Source organism: Dipodomys merriami, unplaced genomic scaffold, assembly GCF_024711535.1.
Source record: "Dipodomys merriami isolate MVZ:Mamm:240054 unplaced genomic scaffold, mDipMer1.0.p SCAF_122, whole genome shotgun sequence".
NCBI lineage: Eukaryota > Metazoa > Chordata > Mammalia > Rodentia > Heteromyidae > Dipodomys > Dipodomys merriami.
The window spans coordinates 1208389-1230106 of record NW_027202516.1 but is presented as its reverse complement, the minus strand read 5'-3'; the positions used below and the strand labels follow the sequence as shown (position 1 = coordinate 1230106).

The following is a 21718-nucleotide window of genomic DNA, read 5'->3' as shown; positions in this document are numbered from 1 at the left end:
GATGGAGAAGATGGGGTGATGGAGGAGGGTGGGGTGATGGAGGGGGATGGGTGATGGAGGAGGATGGGTGATGGAGGAGGGTAGGGAGATGGAGGGGTGGGGTGATGGGGGAGTGGGGTGATGGAGGGTGATGGGAGATGGAGAGGGTGGGTGATGGAGGAGGATGGGGCGATGGAGGAGGGTGGGGTGATGGAGGAGGGTGGGGAGATGGAAGTGGGTTGGGTAATGGAGGAGGATAGGTGATAGAGGAGGATGGGGTGATGAGGAGGATGGGGTGATGGAGAAGATGGGGAGATGGAGGAGGGTGGGGTGACGGAGGAGGATGGGTGATGGAGGAGGGTGGGGTGATGGAGGGGGTGGGTGATGGAGGAGGATGGGGTGATGGAGGGGGTAGGGTGATGGGGGGAGTGGGGTGATGGAGGGGGATGGGAGATGGAGGGGGTTGGGTGATGGAGGAGGATGGGGCAATGGAGGAGGGTGGGGCGATGGAGGGTGGGGCGATGGAGGAGGGTGGGGTGATGGAGGAGGGTGGGGTGATGGAGGAGGGTAGGGTGATGGAGAAGGATGGGTGATGGCTGCACAGGTAAGTAACAACACCCTTCACACTACACTCAAAGTGAGTGAGATAATATACTCTATGTCAAGTGTACCTCAGTGACATTTTCTTTTTTAAGACAACTCCTATGTATTCAAAAGGAAAGCTACTTGAAGAAGAAATAAGCCACAGAACTATAATCTGGCACCCTGAGATATAGCCCTAATCCCAATGACTTGGAGCATCCATCCTGAGATCTGTGACTCAATTATTCCATGAAAAGTAAAACTCAGGATTCACAAGAGTGAAAACAAAATCACCCGGGATTCCAATTTCACAAAGGGAGCCTTTGGAAATGTGTGTAATGATGGCATGGATGGCCCCGGCACAGGTTTGAAGAACGGAAATGATTTGCTCAGGGCCTCAAGAGAAGACTGAGGGAAGCAGCTGTGAGAGTGGGTGGGTGTGCAAGCCGTGTACACAGGATACCAAAAGCATCACCTACCACCAAACCAGTGCCATGAAAGTGCAGTCCGAGAGGCCAAAGCAAGCCTGGCTATGCTACTTCTACCTAATTCTTCGTCTCCACATTAGCAGATTCACTGTCACCAGCAGAGGCTCGGGAACACAGTTATTGCATGAGGAGAGCTCAGAGCCCCAGGTGGGCCTTGGGAGATCAGGGGAAGCCTGGGGAAGAGCATGTGGGGAGATGCACAGCTCTGTGGTTGAGGACACAGGACAACAGGGTCCCAGAGAGGGCAAGGAGCCAGCAGTGAGAGGATGAGCTCAGGAGAAGATGATGGGGGCAGCTGGGGCCTGGGCAAGGCTGGTTTTTATGGGCTTCTTAAAGCACTGAGGACCTTGTTCTAAGAGCAGTGGAAGGCCACTGAAGTGCAATAAGCAGAAGGATAAGAGGTGAAATCAGATCTGGGATCAGATGGAGAAGCAAACTCAAGTGTTCCCACAGAGCCCAGCGTGGGGAGGCCAAGCGGCTCATGGAGGAAACGACATTAAAGTGGGAAGTGGAGGCGTCAGGAGGTGTTTGGGAGGCCAGATCCTCAGAACTTCCTTCTGTAACACTGGTGGTAGAAACGAAAGATGAGCAAAACAGAAAAGTCAAATGTGCAGCCTGAAATACTCCAACAGAACAGATGGTATTTTAGAAAGAAATGGAAACTTAGGACAACTACTGAAAGGCAAGGCCTAGAAAGGTGTCCACTGACTTCATCACTCAGAAGTCTCCCAAGACCCTGCGTGTTTGAATGGACTCTGGAGCCAGAACCAGACTGAAGCAGATGGAGGGATAAAGGAAGGCAGGAGGCCAGAGGTCACGGCTCTTCTGAGTCCAGCCTAGGGAAGGAGACAGCTAGAAGCAAGCATGGAGTAGGGGCAGGGAGGAGGATGCATTTGAGTTGCTTGTTTAATAGAAGAGGGAGCGCCTTCTCCAATGCAAAACATCTATGGAAGAGAAGAGTTGAACAGAGAGAGGGCTGCTGTGTTCAATAGAAAGGGTTTCCAAGACCAGGTCCAGATTCCTGAGCAGGTCTTCTGCTAACAGCGAAGACCAGAGGGGAGGGGGAGGAGGGGACACGGGCAGGAGGAACCTGCAGCTAAGGCCACTTCAGGCTGCAGCTGGAGCTCTGCTGAAAGCAGTCCAGCCTCCAGTGAGTTCCCGGGAGCATCACTGCTGGGGCACACAGACAGGCAGAGGGCTGCTTCATGCTGGCTCAGGTCCTGCTAGAAGATGGTACCTGAGCCGCAGCTTGCAAGAAACGGAAAAAGGTTCTGTGGAAGTTTAAAACAAAAGTCACGACAACACTACACCAATGACCCAGAGGTCAGCCTTAACGCCACCTCTGCACTCAGAATACAGCCTGCGCCCAGCTCTTCCCAGCACATGGCAAGAACATGTGCGCACTGTGCCTCTCTGCTCCATACCATAGCCAATTCCTGAGCAGGCCTGCTTGGAGGGAAGCGTGCTCAGACTTGATGTGTTCTGTGTGTTCTTATTGGTGCATCGGCATCTCCTGCCCTCCTCCCCCCAACTCATCTTGCCAAAATAAAGACCTAAGAAACGCTCTCCTCCCCTGTCCACAGCGAACAAACAAAAGCATGCCACAGACCCACACAGTGCAGGAACGGGGCGTAGGCATTCCTTCAGGCTCAAATTGGAGCATGAACTCCAGGGTGCCACCCTGCTATGAAGATAACATTTCCTTTTTCCAAAACCAGATGCCTGAGTCTACTTCACACAGCCTTCTTTTTCACTTCAAAGGCAAAGACTACAAACCCAATTACAGCAAGCATTGTTGGTATCACATGCCTGGAACCTAACAATTTCAATCATTAAAAGATACCCAGACTGAATTATGTCTCTTAATTCATAAAGAATAACCCACTCCACAGCCTCCTGACTTTAGTAATACAGAGAATAGCACTGCTTTCATGGACTTCATAAATACAGAGAGGCCTGGGCTTCAGCAAAGGAATGGTTTGAGCAAGTTCTCAGTGAGCATAGTGTCTAAAGGATAGACACTCAGCCCCCAAAAATAGTGAGCTAGGGATCGTTTGTTCTGCTGAGAAAACTGTAAAAGCTTAAACTGCTTCATGGGACAGAATAAGATGAGAAAGTGAATCTATAAGCAAATTTTGAAGAAGTGTTGGAACAAATATTGGAGCCTGTGATAAAATAAGCACCTGCCAGCTGCTCCTCCAATGTAAGAGAAATCTTCAGGAAGAAGGAGGAAGCAAGGGAGGCACACGGAGTTTCCTCCAAATACTGACATGCAAATTATATCCCCAAATTACTTGTGAAAAGACAGAGGCCAAGAAAAGCGGTTCTGGGATGAGTAGTGCTGATCGGATACCATCCTGAAGCAGACGCGTGGCAAGGCAACGCGCATGAGCTCCTTGAGGATTCTGAAATGTGTCCCTGTTGGAAGCTCCTCGTGTCTGTCCTTTAAGATTCTACTTTTTTCAAAATTCACAAGTAATTTGGTTTTGCCTTTCGACAGATTAACTAGTGACCCCAGGGCTCTCTCTACTGCCGGGTTGTAGCTGACAAGTCAGTCCATGCCTGGTGCAGGCACACACATGTGCACATGTGCACCTCTGTACTGTGCAGATGTATACACCTGTACCTCTGGACTGGGCATGGGCACCCGTGCACATCTGGGCTCTGAAGGCTGAGGGAAAGGGACCACCTAGTCAACACTAACTCAGCACCTGGGAGACATTTCAATCCCTAAAGCACCTCCTCCCAGGAAAACCAGTTTGATCCAGTTTAGCATGTAGGGTGTGACTGAACCCTAGCAAGGGAGTGAATCACCAGCCTCGGGTTATACTATTAAATATGATGACTCTGACCACATCCTTATAGGTTAACTTCCCCAATTAAAACACCCTTAAACATTTAGTACGATAAAATATGGCAGCCCCATTAAATTCTAATTCAAAATGCAAACAATGAACAAAGTAACTGTACTCAATTACACATTGCGGAATTAGGAATTAAATGGTATGCGTTTACATAAAGTCCACTCCAACACTTTTAGAATTAATTGGCTGATATATGGGAAACAAGCCCAGGAAAAGAATGCCTCGGGCCCTCAAAGCAGATCTGAATACATGAATAGGATAAAATAAAACAGGAGTACGACAGGCTGAAGAAACTAGTAAGCAGAAACAATGTCTCCTCCAAACACCTGGGTGCCAGGTTTGTCCTGCGCCCCACCCCATCTGGCAGGGCCTCCTGCACAGCCCTGCTGCTAGGCGTTCATGTCCACGCTTGCTGTTCGAGCGTGCTCAAGCAAGCATTTTCCCACTGGGAGGGGCTGACGGCTGTAGGTTGGAAGCTTGGCTTTCATCCGTGCCCTAGGGGACAGTCTGCTTGCAGCTCCAACAGAACTTAGCCAACTCAGGGCTGAACTTACGCTCAAAGTTAGAGCTTTGTCTCTCATGGAGAAATAAACTAAATTTGCTCACTACTAACTGTGTTCTGAAATAGAGGCAAAGGCTGAACCTGTGCTTGTAGTACCTTCCTCTGAGGCACAGGCAGTATTCTAAGGAGCTAAGTACTCTTCTTTCTCCACCCTAACTCCTGGTGGTTTACTAATCCACCAGTGTACAGAGGATACACCTAGATCCCTTAACGCTGATTCATCCTCTATTGCTTTGAAGCTACTTATCAAATGCTTCTGTGACACCTTTTTGATCTAAATACTTCAACTCCAATTTCCCTTATTCTTTTGAAGAAAAACTAAGTTTATGGGCAAGAGTGGGATTTATTCCACTAAATTTTAGGAGTTACCAGTTGTGGTTTTTCAGTGAAAAGATTTGATGATGCATTAAGGAACATTTAAACTATATTTAAACAATACAAACAAAACAAGCAGAAATTATACAGGTGTATGGTATTTTTAATTATCTGAATGCTTTCCATTAAAAACTAAACAAAACAGACAAAAAGTTCCTAAAAAGAAGTAGGAAGAAAATTTCTTAACATGGATTTAATGAAAAAAATAACATTATCAGTGACCATTTATACCAAGCTCCAGAACTATTACTTAGAATCTCTTACACCAACATATGACTTTATCATTGCCACCTCTGTCATAACCCAAATTTTTCATTTCTTTAGGGTAACTGAACATACCAGAATATGCAACAGGTCATGTGATCTTGTGCATAGGCCGAGTATTTTTTTATCATCTACAATTTCCCCACTATGTGAAGAGGAAATGTCATTTCATTGTTGGCTAATGTTCTCCCTAATTCATGACTAGCAAAGACCTTGATTGCAACTGCAAGTTAATTTAGTCATTTCTTAAGGTCATCAATAATTTTCACAAATCTCTGCATCATTTGTCCGAAAGCCTGTGCTATCACAATTGTCCTGGGGAGCAGGTCCGTTTCTTGGAATCTTGTTTGCCTAAAATTGCATAAGTAGTGTGCAGAAGAGTAGCAGGGCTTGGGAGCCCAAAGCTATCACCTCCATTTCATGTAAAAGGCGATGACCTCCACTGTGTGTATAAAAGGCACATGACTCTCAGCATACAGCTCGCCCAGTAAGGTTTTGTTACGTAATACTATTGGAAACACAATCTATCTCATAGGAATTAGGTTTTTTAAAAGACTAACCCATATTTTTTTTATATTTTATTTTATTTTATTTGAGAGCATACTGTACAGAGGGGTTACAATTACATGGGCAGGATAATGCATACATTTCTTACCAAGCATTGCAGCCTCCTCCTTTGTTTACCCTTCACCTCCCTTCCCAGCCTCCCCCCTCCCCCCCACCCAATCATACCCCCCTCCCCCCCCCCACACCGAGATTGTAAAGCTGGTTTTGACATGACATTTTGTACTTCTCATTGTTGCAACAGGTCCACCTGAATCCTTAAATGACTTGTTTGTCCCCATCTCCTCCACATGTTATACTGACATCAAATATAGTGAAAGCAGGGGTTACACTGTGGGGGAGGGACATACAAAGCAACAAAGAAATAATCTTATAAATGTGACTAACCCATATTTTTAAAAAGCTGGGACAGAAACATCCACATAGTCAACCTTTTCCAAATATTTCTTGAGTGCCTAACTTATAACCCTTTCCTTTTAACTTTGTGAATCACTTTTATTCTGCAGTATCTATAAGTTATGATATAACAAACTTCTCTTCATTTACATGACTCTTTGCTCTAGAAAATTAGGTTCTCTATGGAAAATTTTAGGATACAAAATTGTTAGTAAAATACTGATTACTGGTGTTAACATTCATTTCATTTTTATCATATCCTATGTGAAAATACTAATGAAAGTGTGCCTGTCCAAATCAATGTCATTGACTACAGACTTTGCCAGTAGAGTTCTGTTATTACAGACTCTACGTACTGCTCTGTCGTTATGTCAGATCAATATGCTAAGTCTTTATTAGACATGTCCTTCAAAAATCACACTCAATCCATTATTACAAATAACACTGGTGCCAGGAGCCAGTGGCTCATGCCTGTAATCCTAGCTACTGAGGAGGCTGAGCTTTGTGGATCACAGTTTGAAGCCAGCGCAGGCAGAAAAGTCCTTAAGAGACTCTTATTTCCACTTAACCACTCAAAAACTGGAAGTGATATTGTGGCTCAAAGTGGTAGAGCGCTAGCCTTGAGAAAAATAGCTCAGGGACAGTGCCTAGGCCGAGTTCAAGATCTGCTACTGAAAAAAACATAAAAAGGAATAACACTAGTTTACTTTTCTGGCAAGTGCTGTTTCCTTCTCACCTCCAGAGCAACAGCCCCTGGAGTCTCTCAGGTATGACAGACAGCCTGCTGTGTAAGGGCACCTTTGGTCCAGCACAACCTTGAGGCTCCACAGGCTGGTAAACTCTCCTGTGTGTTGAGCCTCCTCCACAGGAGAGACCCTGTGCCCCCAAAGTTAGGAACCAGGCCACAGGCCATTGTAGATAAAACCAGAAGTAAACAATAAATCCTTGCTCCAAGTAAACATAAAAACAAAGCCCAATTAAATGCCAATGCTTCCACAACAAACCCAAAGGTATAGGAATCCTTGTTAAGGAAAAACAGCTTTTCTATGTGTGATTATTCATATCTAACATCCCCAAAGCAACTCTCAGTGACACCTCAGTTGTTGATGAGGTTCTATCTTTTGTTTATGAAGTGAATCACTGCATTGAACAGGAAGAAAGCCATGCATTTCAATCCTGCCCCACTGAATTCTCACATGCTAGAAGAAAATCTCAAATTTTTTTAAAGTATAGAACGGTTGGAGTACTTTATAAACAGAGCTCTAAGATGAAAAATTTCTTCTGGTGAAAGAAACCACAGTAATATTTATGAGGCATATGATATCTTAACAGAACTTCAGCAACAAAGAAATCTTGCAAACACTTAAAAATGATATATGGGTTTTTCTTTAACCATGAATTCTCACAAAGAAAAACAAAGCAAACTGGGAAAACCAGAAACTCAAAGATAAAGCTAAACAGTTTTCTAAAATGACCAGGGTGCCAAAATGGAGGTTCAGGTTAAATAATATTCCCATGGTCCAAATTCTTACCAAAGAAATAAGAGCTCTATCACACTAAACTTCTCTAGGAAATGTTAGGATCTTCGACATAGACAGAAGTGTGTAACACATGTATATTGTTCATTCTTATGATACTTGTGAGTAAGAGACAGTGATTTTCAAAGCAAACTATATTATTAGAATAAGAACTGCTTTGATTCTACCTGAAACATTTGAGGAGGAGCGGAGACACCTTGAAGATGCACTGTGGCATGAGCCCTTCGAGTACCACAGACAAGGGGCAGGGTTTGTCATGTGTAGGCTGACCAGCCGCCCAGCCTCCTCTTCTCCTCACCTGAGCAGCTCAGGGGCAATGCCTGCACCCGTGCCGACTGCCCCTTCTGGCACGGTGCCACTAAGGTAAACAGAGCACTTCATTTTGAACAACTATAGGCAACTGGATCCTAGGTTTTCTTCATCCAGCCACCTACAGCCACCTCCCTTTCAACTCTGCTCCATCAAGGGGAGCACGGCTTCTGGGTGTGGGTACGTGGAGATTGTAAAAATCCCCAAATAGAAAGTGAGCATGATGCCAGGTGCTGGTGGCTCACGCCTGTAATCCTAGCTATTCAGGAGGCTGAGATCTGAGGATTGTAGTTCAAAGCTAGCCCAGGCAGGAAAGTCCGTGAGACTCTTATCTCCAATATAAAGCACTAGAAAACTGGAAGTGGTGCTGTGGCTCAAGGGGTAATGTGCTTGCCTTGAGCTGAAGAGCACAGGGACAGCGCCCAGGCCCAGAGTTCAAGCCCCACAACAAAGAAAGGAAGGAAGGAAGGAAGGAAGGAAGGAAGGAAGGAAGGAAGGAAGGAAGGAAGGAAGGAAGGAAGGAAGGAAGGAAGGAAGGAAGGGAGGGAGGGAGGGAGGGAGGGAGGGAGGAAGGGAGGAAGGAAGGAAGGAGAGAAAGAAGAAAGAAAGAGAGCACAAGACAAGAGATGGGGAAGAAGAGGAGTGCGGGGTTCAAGTCCGAAAGAGAAATGTGTGAATTCAACCCTGCAGCTGATCACCAACGTGGTCTCAGGTTTTTCATCCACCAAACTGGATGTTAACAGTCCTGAAAATGAGACAGCATAGACAGGACCTAACAGCATCTTGCACCACAAGCCATTCCTAGTTAATGTTTGTATTCAATCAGATCAGATAATCAGTTAAATGAGTTATCTATGGTTTTACTTACAGCTTCATCTATTTGGAAGTATCTTCAGGTCTTCAAAATTATAATAAATAAAACCAAGGATAATTACTGAGATTAAAATATATGGTTTCCAGTAAACATTTTTTTTTTTTTGGGTCCGGTCATGGGGCCTGAACTCTGGGCCTGGGCGCTGTCCCTCAGCTCTTCAGCTCAAGGCTAGCACTCTACCACTTGAGCCACAGTGCCACTTCCGGCTTTTCTTTTCTTTTTGCTTATGTGGTGCTGAGGAATCGAACCCAGGGCCTCGAGCATGCAAGGCAAGCGCTCTACCACTGAGCCACCTTCCCAGCCCATCCAGTAAACATTTTTGTTGATTTAACTTTTTATAAATAAAAGCACAGACTTAAGAGATAGCCTTCCTGATACGCCCGCCACTCACAAGACCTGTATTTACTGTGTGTGTCTGTTTCTGCCCATTAAGGATGACAGCAGGGTATTGTGGTGATTAATAATTAATACCCAAACATTTCAGAAAAGTGCCTGGTGCTTAGTATGTGTTAACTGTTAGTGGGGACTAAATGGTTAAAGACCTCACTGGAAAAGCCCAGAACCTTTTCCCCAACATTCCCCTGTAGATGCCCTCAACTCATCTTCCTGCGGATTCTCCACATCAGAGCTCAGGTCTGCTAAGTGACTGGAAGGACCCAAACACACAGTACAAGTACATCGTGTGTGTGTGTGTGTGTGTGTGTGTGTGTGCGCGCGCGTGTGTCTGCGTGTGTGTGTCTGCGCGCATTGTGTGTCTGCGCGTGTGCGTGTGTGTGCATGCACACGCACACGCACACACACACACACTAAAGTTCAGCGAGAAAAACCTCTGATTGTGGGAACATGATGCTTTTGATTTTCTAATTTCCTGTCATGGACCTGTTACCTCTATATTGCAGGGAGTTTTAATTCCGTACCTGTATTTATGAATGATGGCGTTGAATAGTTTTCCATCTCTCCAGCAAGTGGTGAAGTTTTCACACCGGACCCCGGCATAGCCCTCAGTGGCCTGCTGGGTCCAAAGCAGCAGCCTCTCCTTTGCAGACATGTCCTCCGACTCTCCCGTCACGTGGATGTCAGAGATCTACACAGAACAGAAAGGGTTAAAGCATTAGGCAGTGTGTGCAGGCCAAGAGCCTACTATCTGCAGATGGAGGGGCTTACAGCATTGAGCCTACTATGTGCAGGGGCCTACAACATCGATTCACTCCATCCTCATACATCTCTCTTGGAAGCTCGGTGTTTCCCAGTTTACATGGGAAAGCTGCACTTCAAACAGGATAAGTAATAGTAACAACAACTCTTACAACTCAAACTTAATGCACTTATATCCAATTTAAAAGCATGTTTTCCATTACGCCAAAACTTCACAGCAATAAAAAGAAACTCTACATTCTTCTTTGCTAATCAGACCTGTTAAAGCAACTTAAGCTAATGTATTTCTTTTCCAAATTCCAATTACTCTACACTACCACCTGCAGGGCAAAATTAGACCCAGCAGGTGTTCTGCATAGAAACAAGCAGTGCCCTGTCTATTGATTATACTCCGGAACCATCTAGAGTGCCATTTATTAACCATACTATGGAACTATCTAGAGGAAAGCCTTGAGTCTTCCCTGATTTGTTCAACCTGAAATCTCTATTGTGGGATTTCCCAGGTTTCCTTTGTAGCCTTCATTTTCCCTAAGTCTCTACTACTGACAAATAATAAAACAGGTCATGCTGACTGTTGTTTTCTCAAGAGCACATCTTCAGTAAGGGACCCACAGAACCTGCCCACGACCACGTGTGGTACAGTGCTACCAGGAACCAATGGGAATTCCAGAGCTGGGCTAAACCCAACCACGGTTCCCTCCAATAGGAGATCAAGGAGCCTGGGAGGCAGGCTGGGCGGGGACGGGTGAAGGAGAGACTGGAAGCCACACTGTGCAAGGGCAGTCACTGTGAGATGAGCAGACCAGCAGGCAGCTCACTCTCGGTCCGGCCCTGGCCCCAAAGCTTCCCACTTACTTCCTGCCTACAAGTCAATGTCCTCTATAAAATGAGGGAGGCGGTAGCAGATAATGGTTAAGGCCCTTTGTGGTCTAAAGTCTTACTTCGAGAGAATAACACATCGAAACCAAGGGTCAAAATACACGGGGTCAAGGGACTGAAAGCAGGAGGGGAACCTCCAGACCAAAGAACCTTTGTTACCTGTGGCCGTGCCCAGCTCAACAGGAAGTCTTTATTCCTCTGACTGCCACAGGAGCCAGGGACACAGCGTCTGGGGGGCACGGCAGGCGGGGATCTGGGGGGCTCGGCAGGCGGGGGTCTGGGGGCACGGCAGGCGGGGGTCTGGGGGCACGGCAGGCGGGGGTCTGGGGGGCACGGCAGGCGGGGGTCTGGGAGCACGGCAGGCGGGGGTCTGGGGGCACGGCAGGCGGGGGTCTGGGGGCACGGCAGGCGGGGGTCTGGGGGGCTCGGCAGGCGGGGGTCTGGGGGCACGGCAGGCGGGGGTCTGGGGGCACGGCAGACGGGGGTCTGGGGGCACGGCAGGCGGGGGTCTGGGGGCACGGGAGGTGGGGGTCTGGGGGCACGGCAGGCGCGGGTCTGGGGGGCACAGCAGGTAGGCGTGGGTCTGGGGGACACGGCAGGCGGGGGTCTGGGAGCACGGCAGGTAGGCGGGGGTCTGGGGGACACGGCAGGCGCGGGTCTGGGGGCACGGCAGGCGCAGGTCTGGGGGCACGGCAGTTAAAGCCTTCCAGGCCAGCAGCCCTCCCACCCCCCATCCTCCTCTAAGGGTCAGCAGGACAGCCAGTGCCCGTGGAGCTCATGCTGAGCTCAGCCTGGGCCACCTGACCAAAGGCCAGGTTTCAGAAGGGAGCCAGTGTCCTCCCAGGAATCCACGCAGACCCTGCAGCAGGGCGACGGCCAGGAGCATGGACACACGGGGATTTCTACTCCTCCATGTAGAAGGTTGAGCCACTGCTTTCTGCTCAACGTCAGTGGATATTCTATTCTAATCCAAGATGGCAGCATGCTTGCCTCTGTACCTGCACAGTTTACAGGCTAAAGTCACAGAATGGCTTCCAGACCATTCCAGGTCTTGAAACATAAAGACAAGAATTACAGTGCAGGTTGAGAGGACTCAACCTGAGCATGCTCACACCTGTCATCAGGAAACTGAGCTCTGAGGATGGCAGTTCAAAGCCAGCCCAGGCAGAAAAGTATCCAAGACTCTTATCTCCAATTAACCACCAAAAAGCTGGAAGTTGAGCTATGGCTCAAGTGGTAGAGTGCCAGCCTTGAGCATCAAAGCTCTGGGACAGTGTCCAGACTCTGAGTCCAAGCCTCTGGACTAGCACAAAAAAAAAAAACTAAATAAATAAAAGCCTTAAAGGATGATTTTAACTATGCGCCTCTTCTTGGGCAGCTGCAAATCACACGAAATCATCAGCCCACTACTTATCAGCACACGTCTTGGCACACAGGACACACTCTAACCACCATTTTGTTATTAGTTTTGCTGTATAAGCTCCTTACCAACAACCTGCCAATCAATACCAAATATAAAACGATTTATGCCAGAGTTCCTGCTGGAAACTCTTCCATCTGAGTTCACCTTCTTCTGGGCGCTGAGCCTTCCCAGCCTGTCTTTCGGTTGTTTTACTTCTGCTCACCCACCCAGACCATTCCCAGAGCTCCCATAGATGTCTAGCCCATGGGAAACACAGTCTCTGACATCTTCAATACCTTTTATTGCTTGTGGCCTCAGTAAGCACTGGCTATACAAGCATCCTCATGGAGCATTTGGAGCACACAGTAAGTCTAATGGGAGCCACAATATGGAGAAGAGCTCTTGGACACTTCCCAATCCTTCAATCTTCTTCTCTACCACTGGTGCTCCACCACTTGAGCTGCATCTCTAGTCCAGCTTTCTGCTGATTACTTTGGAGGTGGCACCTCCTACCCAGGCTTGCTCCAAACCACAATTCTCCAAGTCTCAGCCTCCTCAGCCTCCTGGGTGGCTGGGTTGTAATCGTCATTTAACCTTGTAATTTTAGAAAATAAAACTGCCCAACTAATAGTCCTTTCCAATAATAGCACAATGTCTTGGGCACTGCACAACCATGACCAGCAGGGCTTTAAACCTAGAGACCACTCAGTGACAAGCTAGCAGCCAGTACAGGAGCTGAGCCTTACCTCAGTAGTTTATCTATTAAAACCAAACCAAACAAACAAACACACAATACACCTCACAAACGTGATACCACAAATAGTCTAGAAATGTGTTGACAGTGAACAAAGAGGGTTCAGTTTGGAATTTCCAGGGAGAAAGGGCGTTTCTTCTCCACACCCTGGGCTGAGTGTGGCCAGCACGCCTGTCACCCTTGCTAACCTGGAGGAGGCAAAGGACACACTGAGTGCAAGGACAGTCCAGGCAAAGCTGGCCACATTACCTCACAAACAGCGCAAAGTGGAATGAAAAGTGGCATAGCTCAAGTGGCAACCAGACTCACAGCATGAGGTCCTGGGTGCAATCCCCAGGGCCCCAAAATAGCAAAAATCCACTCCTACAACCTAGACTAGTTCGCTCTCTACAGCAGCTTCTCAGGAGGTGGAGACTAGAACAATCATGGTTCGGGGACAGCTTGAGAAGCACAAATGGGGTCAGGAGCCAGGCTGGCAGGGGCAAAAAAAAAATGTGGTTCAAAAAGTATCAGGGCAAAAATAATACAAAAGAGCAGAGCTGTAGCTCAAGTGGTAGAGCCTAGCAGAGGCAAAACCCCAGGCTGGAGGAGAGGAAGAGGAAGAACTGCTTCTCTTCTTGCTTTGCCCAGAAGAGTGCCAGCCAGGGCAAGGCAGGAGACTTGTCAGCAGGAACTCAGCAGTGGGAAGCGTGAAGTGACCTTAGTTTTGGTTTTATTCCTCACAGGTGAGAGTCAGACCCCATCTGAACTAGGCCAGTCCAGCCTCCTCAGGCCAAGCTGAGTGCCAACAAACTGACAGACCCAACTGCTGCTATCCCGAACTTGTGGCTCCAGCCACTAAATGCAGTCGATGCTGAGCCATATCTGAACTCAGACCTCATCTAATCCCACTCAGGACTTACTTCCCTGCCATGTTTCCCTTCTCCACTGGCTGGCTGGCCTTCACGGAGGCCCTGAGCCTGCATGCCACTTTAGGTCAGCTCATTATGGCAAGGACTTATGAGAGGCAGGCTGGCCATCTGTGTGGAGAGTGACTAATGTCACAAGACCAGGGGAGTTCATGCCAGGATAAGATGAGCTCAAGAGCTGTACAGCACTCCCCGTGGAAGTGACCTCGAACGTCCAGCCCAGCCCTGCATACAACCAAGAGAGGAATGCGCAATGGGGCAGATGAGAAAACTGAGGAAGTATGGCTGCACGGCCCCAGCAGTCTGGGGAGCTTCATCCACCAAGAGGGGGCTTCAGCTGATCTGATTCTCTGCAAGGTGGAGGCCTGTGGACAGGATGAATCCGGACAAGGACAATCAAAAGAGGCAAACATCTCCAAGGAAAGAGAGGACGCCTGGGAAAGAGAGCTGGGCTGCTGGCGCTGGCTCTGCGCTTACCCTGGCTCTACCTGACCCTGGCTCTGCGCCGACCCCAGCTCTGCGCTGACCCTGGCTCTGCACCAACCCAGGCTTTGCACCGACCCGGCTTTCCCCGACCCCGGGCTCTGCGCCGACCCCGGCTCTGCAGGATGAGTACGCTCCATCTGGACCAAAGAAGGTGAGATGAATACTCGGGCTGGAATGAGAGCTATGCACTCAGTTTGACCTAAAGATGTCAGGCTTGTTTGTCTGTCCAGCTCTGTATCACAACTCCTTCACAAATCTGCCAAGTTTGTGATGGTTTTCACATAAATTTTCCATTAACGTTTCCAAAATAGCTGGATATGACCAGAAGGGGTAAAATCCTCAACATGAAAATACAAGGGGGAAAAAGGGCTTCTACATTGTTTGGAAATAGATTTTAAGAATTAAGATAAATGAAAAAATATTTGAAGTCAAATTGAAGACCACACCAAAAACATCCAGAAAGCATATAAGAAAGTCAAACACACGCTCAGGACACACCACATCCAGGCTCTTCGCTATGCCAGACGCACACAGAACGCGCCACCGCCTTCCTGTGACAATGCAGCCACTGTAAAATGTGAACAGGGCTGCATGCCGCAGTGGCAAGGTATGTTTCCACAGAGACACCTTCCAGAGGACTCGGCCACCAGGGCCAACCATGACAGCGCCTAGAAAAGCCACATTCCACCTCAGTGCAAGTACCCTTTGCTGGTGCTCCAGTGATCTCCATGTGCCACTCACCGCAGCCCCCGATGCCCACAACCTATCAAGAGAGAAAGTCAGGAACAGGTCAAAGAACAAGCCATCAACCTCCAACTTGCCAGAGCAGAAGTCATTTGGATTACATACTTCCAACAGGAGAGAATAAAGGTCCAACTGCATGTCAAAAATGAGAGCCCCAGGTAAGAAATTCATCTTAAAGTTAAAGATCAGGAATAAAGATCTCAACTTTCTGGGAGTCTCTATCATATTCAAATTCCTACCATACACCTCTTAAAAGATTTTTGATTCCAAACTGAGGCCAAGGGATAAACACGTAACTCAGGAAAGAATCTGGGCCATCTTATCTGTGCCTCTTCCCCCCAACACACATACAGAATTGAAAACAATTTTTGTACATAAAAACTGAGAGAAGCCATGTACTGGTGGCTTATGCCATAATTCTAGCTACTCAGGAGGCTGAGATCCAGATCACAGTTCAAAGCCAATCCAGGCAAAAACCAGTCCCCAAGACTCCATCTACAAAATAACTAGCAATAAGCCAGGCTGGAGATGTGGCTTAAGTAGTAGAGCCATCAGCCAAATAAGCAAGCAAATGGACATGAAGCCCTGATTTCAAACCCCAGTGCTAGGGTGAGGAAGGTGGGGGGGGGGAGAGAGAGAGAGAGAGAGAGAGAGAGAGAGAGAGAGAGAGAGAGAGAGAGAGAGAGAGAGAGAGAGAGAATGAAAGAGAACAAGAACTTGTCCTTCCAGACTGACAAGCAAGCAAGTCAGTACTATATTCCACACATCCAACAGTGGAACAAATCCAGGCTGTTTTCTTTTTGCTTCTGTGCTGTAATTTACACACCATGCTGTGTGCAATCATAGGTGCAGTGTTACATTTTCATAGAGTATACAATTTTAGTGATCAGGTCAGGGGCACTGGTACACCCACCCCTCCAACACTGATCATGTCTGTGTTGGGAACATTCATGTCATCTCTTCCATCCTCTCTGAAGCAAAATATTCTGTTGTCATGACCGCTACAGACCACTAGGCCAGGTGTCCACTGACTATTCTATCACACAGTCGACATGGATTCCTTTAAACCAGTGCTTTTCTAAGTGATCCAACCATGAAACTATATAGTGTTTGAAACCAAAAAGTAAATAAAGGATGTCGATAACACAAAAGATAAAATCCTAAGATTGTGAATAAGATGCACCCCAAGCCCTATGACTCTCACATAAATAAAGGAGTATGAAGACACTGACACAGGAGACATTGCAAAGGGCAGATCTGTGCACGCGCACAGACACTTCTTTACCTTAAACGGAGACTCCGTGGCACCAGCCTTGTCTGCAAGGGCTTCCTTGGAGACAGGGGACACGGTGTCACCAAGGGCGTGGCCGTGGGAGGCGGAAGGAGGGCACAAGCTGTCCATGGCCTGCCTTTGTGGAGCACTGCTGCCACTTTCTGATGGCTTTTCTGCAACCCCCCAGCGCTCAGGCCACCTCTCCATGCCATCGTGGGCGCAAGTGAGGCCGGCTGCCTTGTGCAGAGAGAAAAGGCCAGCCTCTGGCTGGAATGTGACTTCTGTACTGGCACCAGCCGCAGGAGAGCTCTCCGTGGGGTCGGGGGTGCTGTCTGACCTCTTTCCGTCCGGTGTGCTGGCTTCTGCCCCCGTGGCACTGTCTCCAGCAGGGGAGGCGCTTACTTGGTCAGAAGTGGTATTGTCAGCTACGACCTGTGTCTCCTCTCTGGTGTCTTCTGTGCAGGCACTGTGGTCCTGGGTGGGGCAGGGTGCAGTGGGGTCCTGCTGCAGCCATTGTCCGGACTGCTGGGCTGGTACTGGCTGTCCTCCTGAGCACTGGAAGCCACTCACCTTCCTGCCTGCATCTTCACTGTTTTGCTCCACCAATTTCCGGCTGCCTACACTGCCCTGGATCTGTCTCCTTCTGAAGTATTTTCTTCCTGGGGAGCACTCTGCCAGGCCCCAGGGGGCCCTGGCCGGGTCCGGGCAGCGCTCTTCCTTCTCAGCCCTGACACAGCCGCAGATACTCCCCATTGGACCGGGAGACAGTCAGAGCTCAGCAAAGGCACACATTCCAACCCCAGGGCTGCTGCAGACCTCTGCGAGCCAGCCCAGCCCTCCACTCCGACTCCGGACTCCTCGCTGACTCTGTGACCATCCTCTTCAGCCCAAGGCCATGTTGCTTATGAGAAAGCGCACGCAAGAAATGCCCTGGCAGCCGGCCCAGACGTCCCTGTGTCTCATTAGGCGCCAAGGCTTATTTCTGGCCACCAATCCTCGTAGACAAACAGTGCTCACTGTCAAGTCACAGCTCTGACCTGGGGTTTACTGTGTGAGCTCACTAACGCTCACAGACACAGCACCCAAGTGTGTGTTAACCTTTGAAACTGCTGCTGGCTGCTCACAGCTGAGAGCAAACAGAAAGCAAACTCCAGGCGGAAGGACTCAGCCGAGAGCTCTTGGGAATTGATATTAGAGAGCATGTCACCTTATAGCACGCAATTGTTTTTCTTATGAGTCTAGTGTTGGGACTAGCACACACACACACAAACAAAAAGCTTGACAACCTCAAAACTACTGGCTCTTACTCCAAACCACAGCATAAAATATGAGTCAATAATTAGTTGAAGGAGAAACGTGAATGTCTACAATTCTTTATTCAATCTGCCTCTAAAATCAATCTTTTATAGTAGTCTGGAATACTTTTCAAGTAACACACATTTCAAAAACACAGCCCTCTCTGATCACTAGAGATGTCATACGAGCAACGAGTAAAGTGTTATGATGTGGAGTATTAGATACTTGGCCACAGAAACACCTGCACATTCTTCTATGTGAGTTAAGCAGGCCAGCTCCAGGTGTGACCCACAGACCAGGACTCTAGTTAAACATTTATGCCATTTAGCAAAGTCTTGCTGGAAAAGTTAACATCACGATGGGGCTGGGTTATCTGCAGTGCATTTCCAGCACTGAATCACAGATAAGGCACAAAGGCAATCAGAATGGCATACAAGCAGGCCACCACCACCGAGCAACAAAAAGAGGACCTGAGCCTTTCCTTTTCTGGTGTTCTCTAGACTAATCCGAAGATGGGACTTATAACCTTGCTGAGTAAATGCTCAATTAAACAGTCAAGTTACTGATGGTGTTGAAGGGTGTTAGTAACAGACCCTTTTTCTTAAAGATTTCCTTTATCGTGTGAAAAGTAAATTTAACATTTTCCTGGGCAAAACTTCAATATTCTAGATGACAACTGGCAAAAAAAAAAAAAAAAAAAAAAAGGCCTTGAGTTTGTCTCACGTTCTCATGACTTCAGAGGTGATAGAAGGTACTGCAGGGTGCTGGAAGGCCTGATGACTGGTATTTGCCCCATACGTGGAAGAGGCCCCCGCATGACAGCTCCACCCTCTCCTCTGCCCCTGCCAAGCCCAGCACTGGACATTTTTAGAGCACATACAGGGCACCTTTTCACAGAAATAGCCCAACGTGGGTATGTTCTGGTAGGTGGCATCTGACTCACAAAGCCCATCTTTAACATTTGTGTGCAAGTATTTAAAATTAATACACATCCTCGGTATTGTCTACTCCCTTTCTAGCCTCTCCCATACCCATCACCACGAAGTTCCCTTTTTATTTACATTTATTTACATCACCAACACATTCCTAACACTTGATGAGGACTCCTGACAGGAAGTTATGTTTCACAGGATGCAGGGCATTGTGGGTAATGCACACCTTCAGAATGCTGGCTGACAAGCTCAATTTGTGATGCTCACAATAGGTATTTTTTAATGAATAAATTGGTCTTCCAAAATGGCTGTCATCTCCTAGATGCAATCTTCCACCCCCGTCGAGACCACGATTCAGCCTCTCAGCTCATCTCCATACTGATAGGCTTTGGCCTTTCCAGCTATCTCATATAGGCTTGGGAGCTGCTATTTCCTAGAGCACATTTTTCCCCAAGCTCTGAGCATTTGGAACTGAACTGACCCTGTATCATCACAGCCAGCAGCAAAAGAGCCAAGAATGAGTCCAGCATCTCCCATCTCCTAATGCCTCTGTGGTTCTCCTGCCCCGCCGGGCGTCCCATCGGACACCAGGAATGCACACCCAGCCGGCCTCACCAGCTCCTGCCCTATACCAGCCCCCTCGGGAGCTCCCACACAGCCATCTTCTTCTCCAGTGCCACAGTCACTTAGAAAGGTGTGCCGCAGCCTACTGTGTTCCATGCACCTGCAGTGTGCTGTGTATCTACTGCATGCCAGGCACACAAACGCACATCGAACTTGGCATGAGCAAGTTCCAAAGCTAAGAGTCACCTTAAATCAAAGGCAAATGTGTTTTCGAAATGTGAGATCACAAAAACTAAATCAAAGCCAATCATTCAGCACAACTTCATTAGAGAATTATCCATAATATAAAACTGTGCTAAGTCCCTCAACGCTAGACAGATAGATACACACCCATACAGTACTTTTTCTTTTTTTGTGTCAGTCCTAGGGCCTGGGCACTATCCCTGATCTTTTTGTTTTCTTTTTTTTTCTCAAGACTTAAGCCACTTCCAGCTTTCTGGTAGTTAATTGGAGATGAGTCTCACAGGCTTTCCTGACCAAGTTGGCTTCAATCTTTGAAATCTCAGCCTCCTGAGTTGCTACACTTAAGGCATGAGCCACAGCTGTTAGGCCAGGACTCTGAATTCAGACCTCCTTAGTATAATTCTACTGCCATCTAGTGACAACAAAAGACATAGAGCTTTACAACATGGATAAAATTATTCTAAATTAATGACCTGGCCATAAATCTTCACATCTCTACTGTCCAAAGAACCAAATATAAGAGCTCATATTCAAGAAAAAAAAATCTTTTATTGTCTAACACTTGGAGTACAAGGGTGGACCTTAAAGCCAAATCTTAGTTCATGGAGGATAGGAAGGAGGAGGATGTCATGGCCACAATCAGCATGTCACTTGAAAGAACAATCAAATGTGCTATCGAAGGAAATCAGCATGAAACTTACCTTTTTTTTTTTTTGGTAGATCTTGGGGCTTGAACTTAGGGCCTGGGTGCTGTCCCTGAGCTCTTTTGTTCAAGGATAGCAGTACCATTGTTAGCCACCATTCTACTTCTGGGTTTTGAATGGTTAATTGAAGATAAGAGTCTCACAGGGACTTTTTGCCCAAGCTGGCTTAGAACCACAATCTTCAGATCTCAGTCCTCTAAATAACTAGGATTGCAGGCGTGAGCCACCAGTGCCTGGCAAAACTTATCTTTCATTTGGAGGAAATAACAAGCCTTCATATGAACTGAAAATTATCCTTGAGTTCTAAAAGATGATGACTAAGAAAACTGGCTCTTACCTGAAAGTGCAAAATTATTGTCCATATCAACCCGAGTGTCAGTTTGGGGTTACCATCTGTGATGTCATCGTTCCTGATGTTCACCAACTTCACCTGTGCCACATGGGGAGAGAGGACAGTGTCCATCAAACCAGCTCAGGCTACATCTACCTGCAGAAGCAATTCTTGATAACACAAACCATGCAGCAATCTTCACCCTAATCTGACCCTTGACTAACAAATAAAAGTTTAAAAATTAAGCCAGGTGATGGTAGCTCACGCCTGTCATCCAAGCTACTCAGGAGGCTGTGATCTGGGATCACAGTCAAAGCCAGCCTGGGCAGAAAAGTCAGTGAGACTCTTCAATTAATCACAGAAGAAGCCAGAAGTGGTGCTGGGGCTCAGGTGGTAGAGCCCTACCTTTGAGTTTGAGCCCTAGGACCAGCAAAAAAAAAAAAAGGAAAGAAAGGTACAATTAAATTTGAAAATCATTTTAACAATTCATTTTTCCATCACAAAGGATTTTAAAACCACAGCACTGTTTCTCAATGGGTGCATCCTGAAGGTTATATATTTTTAAAAAGCTAGGCTCTGGTGGCTCACTCCTGTACTCCTCGCTACTTAGGAGGCTGAAGTCTAAAGATCACAGTTTGAAGTCAGCCCTGGCATGAGATATCTAAGTACTAGAGTGCTAAACAACAAAGCTCTAGGCTCTGAGTTCAAGCCCCGGGCCAAAAAAATAGTAGTAAGATCCAAGTATAAAGCTTATCAACTGTCAAACTAATTTTTCAGGTTAATAAATGCAATAGTGATCTCTAATGTTTACCTCCTACAAGAAGATTATGAATTAAATACCCAAAACTACATAGCCTGATACTTAACACTTTATTTCCTAGAGAAAATCTACCAAAAACATTTTATACAAGGAAATAATATGTGAGGTATATATAAATATATGTATGTATATATTATATATACACTGTATATATATGCTATATTTTTTTATACACACACACACACACACACACACACACACACACACACACACACACACACACACCCATTTTTTCTGGAACCTTCCACTAAGATGGAGCAGAAGGCAAACCCTTTAACACCTAGGGTATTTAAGTTCCTGTTAAGTAACTAAAAGCATTTATATGTGCATAATAAACTAAAGAAGGGATAATAAAATCTAGCATTCCCTCACCCCCTTTCCTTTCTTAGTTCTTACTCCACTGAAAAGAAAAACCTTTGTGAAGTGTATGCC

General features: G+C 47.0%; 1 protein-coding gene across 14 annotated transcripts in view; it reads right to left on the bottom strand.

Annotated features, from left to right (window-relative positions):
- Positions 1 to 21718, bottom strand: part of Dst (dystonin) — a 311344-nt gene that overhangs the window by 160521 nt on the left and 129105 nt on the right. For 13 of the 14 annotated variants that reach the window (XM_070017230.1, XM_070017235.1, XM_070017233.1 and 10 more), the window contains 2 exons: positions 20473 to 20565; positions 9713 to 9879 (listed from right to left, as the gene is read on the bottom strand). In XM_070017230.1, coding sequence (XP_069873331.1) covers positions 9713 to 9879; positions 20473 to 20565 — 260 coding nt within the window. Of the gene's footprint in view, positions 1 to 9712; positions 9880 to 16408; positions 17332 to 20472; positions 20566 to 21718 lie in introns of those variants that run through there. The other variant, XM_070017238.1, reaches the window with a different exon arrangement.